Genomic DNA, 12421 nt, shown 5'->3' with positions numbered 1-12421 from the left:
GCAGCGCGACACCTCCGAGACAACAGCTGCCGAGTACAGCGGGGAAGAGGAGCGAGGAACAGGAAAGCCAAGGTCCTTTGCTCTCTGTGGTACTCACAGTGGCAATTGTGTTCAATACGCAATTACCTAACGTTTTAAGAAGGCCATCACTTCAGGTAACAGAACAAGCAAGCCAGCACTAAGGCTTTAAGGCCAGAGCCCACATATTGCCGACTGTTACACTACACTGCTATTCCAAGTTCTAAAGAGAAACTAAATTTCTGCCACTGCCTGCCTAATTCAAAGACATTTCTCTGCAACTGAAGATGTCTCGAAAGGAGATGGTGACCGATGTTTCAGACTCACAGAAAGACTTGAGCTTCCAATAAACAAGACAACTCTACTTGTAAGTGCAGCCGTGGATTGGTACTACCAATATACAGGAGCAACCCACCATCCATATTTGATACGCTTGGGGAAGATACTTGGACAAAGTACGTTGAGCATTCACTGTGCATTTTCAGCGTGGATTCATTTCACTGCTCTGTCCTCCTAGTCTCCTTAGGAGACAATACTTGGTGATGCATTAGGCTGATACAGTTCTTTACAAATTTGCTCTCCAGTTTTATCACACTAAACTTTAAGAATCTCACACAGATTTAGGAAAGAATAGGTAGGTTTCCCTGTGCGTCGCCTGCAGCTGCATCCAGGAACACCACTACAACACAGAACAACTTCACATCTCTGCCTGTATTCCCAGTGAGAGAAATTTGCTTTATAAGCAGTTAAACTTTCTCAGTGACCCAAATTCTTTTTCTTCAAATAGCACCATTTTATGCTGCAGCTACTGCATTTACTCTCCAATCACTAGCAAGAATTTTGAGAAAGGGAGTCTCTTCCTGAGGCTTGTGCTTTATACTTAAATCATGGAGATTCTGTATTAGGATACAAAGCATTTGGAAATTTTGCTACTACTCCTGGAATAATAAAAAAAAGAGTACCGAATATCACATCCTTCATTCTGTTGGCTAGTTTTGACTCATTCTCTCATGCACACCCTTCATTTTGGGTTACGGTTATTTCAATCATCCTCTGCTGAATGCTTCAAGTTTGTTCCATTTCCTTTTGCTAGACTCTAGCAACATCTTTTATTTCCCCATAGTAAATGTCATCAGCCAAGTATACAGAGTTACAAAACTGGCCTTTGAACTGCTTCCTGGTGTTTATCAGTTAGTTTAATATGCTAATAAGCCTTAATATCCACTGAGTCATATATATACAAGGCTCCAAGCTCCAGAACTGTAACAAATGTTCTGAAAATGTTTATTTAGCAAAACGCTGCCTGAAGCCCACTACGAAATCATGGAAGTCTTTGGCATGAATTTGATAGGCCTTTGCACTTCCCAGGCCCACTAGGGCATTCCCCCTAGGAATTCCAGCAGTAAGCATCTCCCTTCACCCGCTGCATCCAGGTATCCCACGGCTGTACTAGCACAGCACTGTTTCACTGAGATATGGCAAAAGGTGGGAATACTTAAAACTGTGTCATTCCTGGGTAATTAAGCCTGGCAGAAGCTGGAATGCAAGGCCCCACTGCACATATTCGTAAGAATTGGGTGTCATTATAGCCACTGCACAGTGAAATCCATCTTTCCCAAGGCATCTACACGTTACTAAAAAGCAAATAAATAAACTTCCACTCACCCTTGACATTTCCCCACAAAACAGGATTTCTGCAGTGACCCATTAGGAATTTGATATTCATTTGATAGTCGGGTACGGTTTGGGAAGTTATGTAAAATTATCAGAAAATAATACATCTTGCAATGAGGAATTTATTCTATCTTTTCATTATTATGCTGAAGATTTCGCCTATCACATTGATAGGAAAATCTGATACACTGGACTGTGTTATTCTGTAAAATTCTTAACCATACTATTTTATTCCATTACTCCATTTATTCTACACAAAAGGATCACATATGCGTTCCCATCTTTTCTGTTTTACATTTTGCAAACATTGCATCATTCCTTAGAAAACTTCAAAGTCTGCAAAGCATAGAGTGTTTCGGTTAGGGGTGGGGGAGTCCATTTCCTCTCTCCTCCCTTCTTCATAGCAGTTCTGGAAACCAGACTGAAGGGAATGTGCTTTTCAACATGCATCTATCCTAGAGAGTTCGAAAAGATACACTGCAATTTCTAGGAGAAAGTTTTCCTTACAAAAATAGGTCCCGACAAATTCCTGGAAACTTTACACACAACAGATGTGGAGAGATAAAACTATAAGCAAAATTCTTCAAGAGCCAGAAGACAGACAGTATTTAGCAACAGGAGTTTTACAGACCCTACTAACACTTCAGACTTGTGAAGCATGTTAATATTTCTTCTGTATAACTTTTTAAGCCTATCACTTTAACAAATTGCTACCTTATTCCTATTGGGAAGAGCGCTGAATAACTTTTTTTTTCCTGTCAAAGGCCACAGAGATGCTGTGAAACAGCCAACGTTATAATCTAAGTACAACATCATCTTTTATTACATTCCATTTATAGTTAAGGAACATGACTGTTCTACCAATTGAGAGCAGAATGGACTAATAGGGATGTGTAAAAGAATATTTTTGGAAGAACAAACTCAAATGAAAGCTTTATTGTCCTATACCTCAAGGATTAAAAGCTTAAAAAAAAAACCTCCGACCCCTTAGCATTACATCAAAAATCAGCTGAAGTTTCATAGTGACTTTCATACAAAGAATTCCAAGTTTTACATTTATTAAAGTAACAGCCTTGCAAGGTAAGCAACTATTTTCATTTCACAGAGGAAAGAGACTGAATGAGTCACAGGATGAATTAATGCTGAACTCTTCTGCCGCTCATCTTTCCCTTCCCCAGCCATATAACATTCAGATGACATATGAAGTCATCTGAAGCCTGCTTAGCTCCCTGCACATTATAAACAAGGGCAGGCGGGCAGCAGCTACAGGGTGGCTCTTAAGGTCCCTGCTAGGATCTTCCTATACAAGCTAACTTCAGGTCTCACTACCCCTAGAGACCCTCATAAGTTCAGCACTTCAGTCATACAGTAGTACAGGGAAAACAATTTCAATCAGAAGTCTACTCTCAGAAAAACTCAAACTTGTTCAACAAACCCTGCGTTCATCAGCTAGCTTAGCTCAAAGCCTAGGAGAGCTGAAAGGAGTTGCAGAACGATGGAGCACATCTATTCTAGCTAGAGAAACAGCCGCTGTCAGCGCCAGGCGGCTGCTCCAAACACTCCACGTTTGCTTAAGCTTCACATTCTCTAGGCTTTGAATTTTAGCTGCCAAAAACTACAATACAATCCTTACTTTCTCAAACGACATTTTTCATCAGATCAGTTCAGCACTCGCTAGCATCATTTTAGAAGGCCGGTTGCTATGACAATGCTTTGTGTTGTTTTGTTAAATGTTGTCAGTTCACTGGTAGAAAGAACTAGCTGTTTGGTGCCTTTAATACTGTTCTTATCAAGAACCAGAACAGTGTTACCGAGCTCAAGATGCTTTTAAGTACTCGTGAAAATCATGAGCTATACTAAAAGAATTTTCAACACCCTAAGTGCAAAATGTTTTGTTTTGTTTTTCTCCTGAATACATTTCCCTAACCATAACTACATTACCAGCTGGCTATATTTGTTTTCCATAGCCTGGCTTCTGTTACTATTTTGTCCCAATATGATCTTGAAGCTGAGTGGAAGACAGACCATCCAAATTTGTAAGAACAAGAAGAGGAAAACAGATTGCAACAAGCTACTCTTCCAGAAATAGAGAAGGAAAGGGAAGAAATCAACCACCATTTCATATGAGAAAAATTCCATCCTTTCATAATAGTTGCTCATCTCAGACAAGTCCAGAAACTAGTAAATATGCTGCTGGAGTTACCGCAGCCTTGTTTCAACAGGCAAGAAGAAACTTTTCAGAATGGAACCGCTAAATAAAGTTAAATTTGCTTTTGTTTTTAGCGACTTCTTATTCGCCCCTCCACCTCCTTTCTCGCCAGGCCTTCATTTCAACGCTCAAATATAAGAAACAGTAAGTTCTTACACTTATTTAACAGTAGTCATGCATTGTAGAAGCAAAAATCTGAAAATTAAGCCTGTCTTGAAATCTTTGTCATGGTTCACACAGACTTGTAAGATTAGTACATCAGAAGCTAGGAAAAAAATTGTTCCTCCTTATTCAAATGGTATTCTGTGTCTAGCGGTGCTCTGACTGCTTGCTACAAACACCTCTGCACGCACTGTTTGCATGGTAAGGCTACAAGGTGTTTAGCCAGAACAGGAGTCCACTGCCAGAAACAGAGAGACAGTGAGGTAGACCTGCCAATCCTTGTTAAGGCTGCTTTCAAAAGCTGTCAGTCACCATCATCAGGTAGAATAAATCTGAACTCACAGACTTGTGCCAAAAAAAATGCAGTTTGCACACTGGTGACTATTGTTCCCAAAATTGCTTTCCTTTCCCACTTCTGATCCAGGCTCCACCAGCACTTCTATTCACTCCTTCTCAGATTTCCATTTCTGCACAGCAAACTCAGTTTGCCCATCCTCTTTGGAAACTCTGAACATATCTTTCCCTGTATATAACATTCACCTATGTCATTCTAGCCTTGAAAGCAAAGGAAACTGCTTGAAGTAAATTCTCCCTTTGCTCTTTCCATAAACCTTTGAAGATGTCCCTATTCCAAGAGGATCAGTTATAAAAGACCCTCCCGTTGTCCTATCTGTGCAGCATTTTATACTATACAGACTCCTCTGTGTTTTGGACACGGATTTGAGTTCAGTACATCTGAACCATTACATACTGCCAGACTCTTTGCAGAAAACCCAAAAGAGTTCAGAAACCTTCTCTTTCCGCCCCACCCCCCCCCAAAAATCTGAAACCCCAAAGCAGGTATTTCACATATTTAGACACTACCACATTTGATTATCCTACCGTTCACTCTCTCCAGTTCTTACTTATGCAGATATCTACACCATCCTGCTCTTTCCTCATAATACCTGAAAACATCTTTAAATCTGTGCAGGAAAAATATTTTAATGGAATTTGGAAGGGAACGTGGACATACATTTCTGTCCCAACTAAAAATACTGAAAACAGTAATTTTACATAAACGTTTACATATTTTTCTCAGCATAAAGGGAAAGAAAGGTACAAAAGAGCAACTGGATGAGAGCGCGCACTTTCAGTAGCAGTGTTGTCATAGGCTGATGCTTTAAAATTCCTGTAGAACAAGAGCCGGAGAGATGCTCGAGGTAAGCTGTGATACAAAAAGACTGATACAAAGTATATTTAAATTTCTTGGCATTTTGGTTCTGTTCAATTACTGTGCTTCCTAATTTAGTCAAGAATTTCACTCCTTGCTTTGCGAGGATGAATTTGGTTATTTCTTGAACCACGTAAAACAACCTCTGCTGGGAAGTACCAGTTTCCCGGTTTCTCTGAAAATAGTAAGACCCAACAAATACAGCAAATAAATCTTATGGGAATGCTAGCAGTTGAAATCATCATTCCTCTCAAACTACAAAGTCAGTTAGCATGCACAAACAGAGAGAAACTTCCCTAAGGCTAAGCGCTGAACGAAGATTCACTCCAACATACTGACAAGATCACATAGCAACACTGTGGTTTAGCAGGATGGCAATCACAGTTCAAACCATGTATATTAGCCAACAAACTACTTTAGAAGTCAATCAATATCTCAAGATCAACCAAAAAAAAAGTTTGAAATTCTTTCCTGAAAGTAGTCAGACAAACAATATGATTTTCATAGCAGCTGCAGAAATCTTCTAGCTTAGCAGATTCTTAAGAATCAGTAGGACACATGAAGTTCTCATTCAAATCCTTCTCAAACTTGTTCACACTGAGTATTTCAGACCAACTCAGGGTTTTAAGATTTAGTTCAAACTAAATCACCCCCAGATCATGTGGATACTTAGTTATATCCCCAAAGCTACCCTGCTTAACACATGTAGTGGTCCAAGATGTATTCCAGATCAGTAATGTAAAGTATCTACAAAATAACATTTCACTTGGACACACATGATCATGCTCAGAACTTTGTTTACTTTTGTATCCACGGCTACAAATTCGGCCTGGGAAAAACCATGCTCCATTTTTTTTTTTTTTTACATAAACTTTGGGCAATGCTGGATGTGGTACTTGTGAAACAGATGGAATCTGGTGTCGTTACTGGCTAACCATTACTGGGAATGCTGCATCCTATTAGCCCTCAGCTACTGAATTTCACAGCAAATACAGTATCTTAACTGAAGAAAGAGCTCTGACTGTGTCTGTATCTTTCGTCGTCCTGCTCTGCAAGCAATAATTACGGACAACTATGAGATTTAGGGTTTTTTTTTCTCGCCAGTATCAGTTTGAAGGATGCCATGTTAAGTATGCGATAGCTGCAGTGAGAGTTCAGCTCCTTTGCAAGAAAAACTAAAAACAGTACGTAAGATTTCCTATATCAAACAGCTATTTTCACAAGAAGTCAGAACCTGGCCTGTGATAATAAAGATCTTCAGCTTCAACTAAGACATTTAACAGGCTGTAAAACGACCATCTCCTTTCTGAGGAAACGAGAGCTTCATGGCAGACACTGCTACTCCCTACACTGCACGGTTGCCCACAAGAACTATCCTCAGCGTTTAGTCTTCCAGTTCTGGGAGTATGTATCTTAACATGGAAGCTGGAAGACATGATTTGAAGACTCCTCTGTTTGCAGGATCTGGAACTGTGACAGTAAGAAATTTGAGTTTGAATTATTTTTTTCCTTGACTACTTCACTCAAAGATCATAGTACACATACCTGTAAAACCCTCAACTTCTATTTAAATAGGAATCCAGTGGATAAGTTTATTCCTTAGGAGACCTTTTTTAATATAAACAGGAAGACTGAAGGTTCAAATAAAGGCAACAAAAATCTCCTTATTTTAGGCTTGGAATGTTGGCAGCTGCCACAAGGTCATAAGGGATAATATAATCCATTTTATTCAAGCTTTACATTCCAGAAGACCAGCAATCAAAACGGCTAAACTAAAGTATTAAGCAACAATAACAAGACTCCTCATATCCTTCTAGCATAACTTTTTAAAAATGCAATAATAAAAAGTAGAAAAGTTGCATTCTAAAGAAAACATGACTATTTACTACAAACTTCTTCACTCATTCTGATCCCAGCTAATATATCTTATACAGATCTTAACATCAAGGAAGTCTGTATTCAGTACATGCAGCCAGTTTGTCTAAAATTTCTTTCAGCTTTTTGAAAAAAAATGGTATTAATTCAGCAGTCTGTCGATGTGCCCAAATACACTCTACTTCTGTTTCCATATAAGCAAATTAAGTTTCTGGGCAGTGTTTGCTAAAGAAAGTGAAGCCAGAGGATCCAAAAATATGGCACTGAAAATAAGCATTTACAAGTCTTCAAAACAGCTGGAAAAGTAATATCTTTTTTTCGAGACTACCCAGAACACCACCCATCTTAATTTTTCTAGAATTACTGTAAAGATAAGTCCAGAATGAAAAATTAGCAACAATAATTGCAAAAGCCTTACATAAGAGGAGTATAAAAGTCAGAAAATCATACCTAATGCACCCAGATGTTAAGCATCTTAATCATCACCAGGCTTCATCCTCATTTGGGCTTGCATCTGGGCAATCATCTCCTGCATGCGGCGCAGCTGTAAGAGAAAAACACCCACATGTATAGGAGAGGTCACACAATTTCTCTCAGTGTTCAACAGGAAATATCCAAAATCTAGGCACTTTTACATTTTTCTTCCATGGTAGAAGGTAGACCCTATTTGCCTCTTTAGGAAGTGAAAGTGTTCCTTTAAGTCATGTCATCGAATACTTTGTTCTTCTCACAGATCCTTTATAGCATTACATCTGTGTTTCACAAAAGATTCGTAAAAATACTGATAATGAGAATTCAGTAATACAATCCAAATATTATAAAGACAGCTATATTTGCAGACCTGTGAATTAAGATCTATTCTGGAATAAAGAAAAAGCACACCCTTCCCTTTGTGTATACAGAGGTACATTGCTCAAGTGAGCTGAAGCAACTTTGTTCTGATGCAAGTGCTTGGAGCATAATACCACGCATGAATGGCGATCTTCTGGCTGTTCTGTTTTGCTCTGGCTAACCAGATAATTCCACAAGTTTTTAGCGACATTAACAGCCAAACTTGTTGACAGAATTTACAAACTACTTCAAAAGCAAAATAAGATGACATTTACAAAATTCTGAAAGACAGACTAAACATACTAAGCACCAACATTTTTAAATCTAAATGATGATATTTTCTTGGAAATAACTGCTACTTTAAAGGCATTTTCCTAAGACACTGGTGAGTTAATTTCCGTCTCATAAGAAATCTAGTTATGCATCATGGGTTTTTCCCCCCAAAATAACATTAAATTAAATATATATTCCTAAGAAAAAGAAATACTAAGACAGAATTTCAAAACATATATGCAAATGTCTCTAATTTGGTTCACAATTAAGGAGGTATTTCCTTCCAGATACAGCTGAGGAAACCGCACAAACACAATTGCAAGTGTACTTTTATGGCCTATCTTACAAACTGGAAAAGAAATAGGCCGCAATTTACATGCATATTATACAAAATATGAGTCCCTTTCACACTGGAGATCACATAATAATCTGCTCTAGCTTTGCAAGTTTTCATTATTCCAAGAAAATAATTGTGTAGTTCTAATACACTGTTGTCAAACTTTTTTTCTTTAGGAATAATCACTTACAGAATAAGTTTCATTTATATCGGGGGAGGGAGGAAGAGGATGAAACTCCTCTTCAACTTAAAGAGCAATGCTTAAACAGTTACACTACATTGTCATTCAGTCAGTCATACCAGCCACCGAGATACTGGTTACTTAACTAGATCCAGCATAGAAGAATCTGCACTAACCACTTGAGTGCATGCATCTACTTGGTGTTGAGCTGTTAACTCCTTTAACTGTTTACAAAGAAGTATCACAGAACAGGAAAAAATTAACCACAGATGGCTATATCACATTTTCTTGCCTGGCCTTGGATACAGATCTGAGAAACAGTAAGAAGCTGAAGCGCAGTGACTGCAGTGTAGCTAGAGATACCAGAGGTTGCCTAAACTAGCTAGCTTGGATACTGGTATCCATCTCCTGCTGAAGCAGCATAAAGGCTAATTCAGGTTCCTGTAACTGTAGTGTACCGATAACCAGACAAAAGGAGACTTGCACAGGAACATACAGTATGACATTAAAAAAAACACTGTAATATTATTATATACCCATCTACATCTTTCTGATAAATATTTAAAATAATAAGACCTCTGATCAAAAAAACAGCATACAGCTTCATAAGAAAAAGGCAGCAAAAAATCTCAGAAATGAGAGAACTGAGTTGATTCCATGGTCCAAGAAAAAAGTTTCAAAGATCAGTTTATACAAATGTAAGACACCTGGTCTTTTGAACTGCCTCTCTGCAGGCTTACCATCAGAATAAAACTAGCTTGTTGGAAGCTTGCCTACTTCAGCTTTCCCAAGAGTGCTCCAAGCTGAGCCATGAAACACGCCCAAAATAGAAACTATTCAATAATCACAGGGAAAGATAATGCTGTGCATGTATTATGGTCATTTGCTCAAACATAGCACTCCACTAAGAGCCAACATCACATTTTAAAACCTAAATATATCTCACATTTTCTCAACCTTAATAAATCTAAACATGTCCACACGCTATGAAAGAAGTCTTATGTTGCAAATGGCTTAAATGTAAGATAGGACAGAAGAATTAGGAGATCTACTCTGCTCTAACATTGGGTAAGCTTATAGGAAGAAGATTTTTGCTTTTCCATTTTCACACCGTGTTTTGTGATCTAACAGTGAAGAGTTAGTCTCATCCCTTAGCTAAGTAATGGCAAGGTTCTGAAGCTACTTTAGCACAATTCTGTGCAAGACTTTGGGGTAGGCAAAGTCTATTAGATTAGGTATGCTGTTGTCTCCTAAGGCCATTAATATGTAAGAAGCCACTGAAGTTTCTTTCAATAAAGGAAGGTAGGGAAAAATCTCTCTCTCTCTCTCTCTCTCTCTCTCTCTATATATATATATATATAAAATCGGTATTTAAGCACAACTATCTGCAAAAGATTTTTTTTTCCACTGCATCCTGGGCTACATCAGCATTATGAGTTTTTCGTTGAGCGTTTGATATGCAAACAATCCAGAATGGTTGCTTTCTACTGTCAAAACTGAAGAGCGCTAATCATACTATCAATTTCATAACAGTATTCTCAGCAGACAACCTATGAGTAATGATAGATACTACACACTAAAACCGGGCTGCATAACTGCTTTGCTAAAGTTAGAGCCAATAGCTGAAGGGGAATGCATATAAATATCTTGGAGAGGAAATCATTTGCACGTATACATCTTGTTAGCTTGAGTGCAAAATTAACAGGTGAACTTGGGTCTTCTGTGCCTTCTCTCCCCTCCACCCTGCCCCAAAAGAAAGGAATCAACCTGCATTGTATTCAGAGTAGTAATTACATTGATCTCTTACAACATCCCTCTTCAAGTGAGGAGAGGGCATAAGAATCATTTCTGAACATTACAATACAAGTTTCAGATTCTTTCCTCTTTATTAAGAGGAATTTAAAAGACTACACAAAAGACAAACTCCTATCTTATCAAGATCGGTGTCCCCTAGGCTGTTCAGGATTGCAAGCAGCAAGGGCATAACATGACTTTGGTCTTGCTCAGCAGTAAATGCACTTGCTGATATGAGAGCGGCATTAATACGTTTTGCAGAGAACTCGCATTCACGCCCTAAAGAAAGGTACTCCAACCTGAGAGCGTAGGGCTGGTGCACATGATGAAAAGGAAGCTAGGAAACAATGTTTGGAGATCTTTTAAAACATACAATTCCTGTGAATTCCCAGAAAACAAACAAACAAAGTGAACTTAACCTTAGTATAAACACCACCTACTTTACAGCTCATGTCAGGACTGAAATTTAGTTCAAAATGTCATGTAACTACTGGGTAGCACTGCAGTAACACGGAAAGGATATAGACATTTTAAATAAGAGTTAAGATTTTAGAATTAAAAGTGAGCCATACTGCTTCCTATCTGTCATGCCATTAAAAGAAACCACAGATTATACAGCTTTACTTTACCTATGAGATTGCACCCAGAATAAGGCTTTGCCCAAAATACAGAAGAGCACTACACAGTGCAGACTCCCATCTGAACAAGGTGAGTGGCTCTTCAGTAACAACAACACAGATAAGGGGAAAAGGAATGTTGAAAATTGAACAATATCCACTTCCTGGTAACCAGCTCCTCCTCCCCACACCAGCTAAGATTATTTTTGCCCATATTTTTATGTAAGAAAGTTCACAAGGGAAGAGCCTGCAAGAATAAAACAAGATGGAAAAAATGAAACTGTAGATGGTGGATTTTCTAGTACATCAGGATGTTCCCATGATACCTGCTGTTTGTTAAAAATACTTTCAATACCAAGGAGTACAACTAATCTTGTTAATTGAGGACAAGAAAAATACTCCTGACAAAGTTACTGGATTGGAAAAGGGGCTACAATCAAGAAAAATGTCTAGTTTCATAAGACACGTTGACGTTATAAATAGCAGGAGTTGCTACGGCCAAAGTCATTGTGCTATGCTGGCATCAAGTATTGTTCCTTCGAAGAACAACTCAAAAGAAAAAATAATTATTCCAAAAAAATAAAAATAAAAAATTCATTCAAGCCTCCAAGGGATTGCCACTGCTAATTATTTACCAAGATTTTCCTTCTCGTGGTTTTCTTCCAGGACTAAGACTGATCACTTTACAGAGGAAACATGTAGTGTTCTGCACAGAATACATCTCCTTCCTCCTACAGTGGGTAACAAAGTCCCAAAAACCAAATTAAACTTTATAGATGTTTTTATTTCTCTCAGGTCTACAGGCCTTCATCAGCAGTCATGCTGTCTCTCCACATAATAGTCTTCATCTCCCTCTCTCCCCCCTCCCCTCGCCAAGAAAATACTTTCCCAAATACCTGCAATTCCAGCCCATTACTCCCACCCGTGAGCATTCACCACATCCTCACCTACCTGCTGCTAGACGCTGGGCAGGACAGCACTTGGCACTGCAGGCTGTCCCCCCAGGAGCTCCAATATTAAACCTATTACCAGGGTTCTTGATGTCATCAATGGGTTAAAAAAAAAAAAAAAGTGGAAGGCCAGAGGAAAAAAACAATTTCAAGACTGTGATTAATTCTGTAGCGTTCAGCCTATTGCTCACAAACCTCACTGAAGGCAGTAATTACTATATGATCGCACAGCATCTCTTTTCTCCTGAAATCCAGCAAAGAAAGCCTTTGCAAGAAAGGAAACTGAG

At 38.6% G+C, this 12421-nt stretch overlaps 1 protein-coding gene across 17 annotated transcripts in view; it reads right to left on the bottom strand.

The window, feature by feature from the left end:
- The window catches only part of LOC104138862 (septin-2), a 45775-nt gene that overhangs the window by 2054 nt on the left and 31300 nt on the right, over positions 1-12421 (bottom strand). For all 17 annotated transcript variants that reach the window (XM_068911577.1, XM_068911576.1, XM_068911586.1 and 14 more), the window contains one exon: positions 7602-7695. In XM_068911577.1, coding sequence (XP_068767678.1) covers positions 7627-7695 — 69 coding nt within the window. In that variant the 3' untranslated portion in view covers positions 7602-7626. The remainder of the gene's footprint in view (positions 1-7601; positions 7696-12421) is intronic.

Source organism: Struthio camelus, chromosome 17, assembly GCF_040807025.1.
Source record: "Struthio camelus isolate bStrCam1 chromosome 17, bStrCam1.hap1, whole genome shotgun sequence".
In the NCBI taxonomy this organism is placed as follows: Eukaryota; Metazoa; Chordata; class Aves; order Struthioniformes; family Struthionidae; genus Struthio; species Struthio camelus.
Note: the sequence above shows the minus strand (reverse complement) of the source record. Positions and strands in the feature narration are given on the sequence as shown.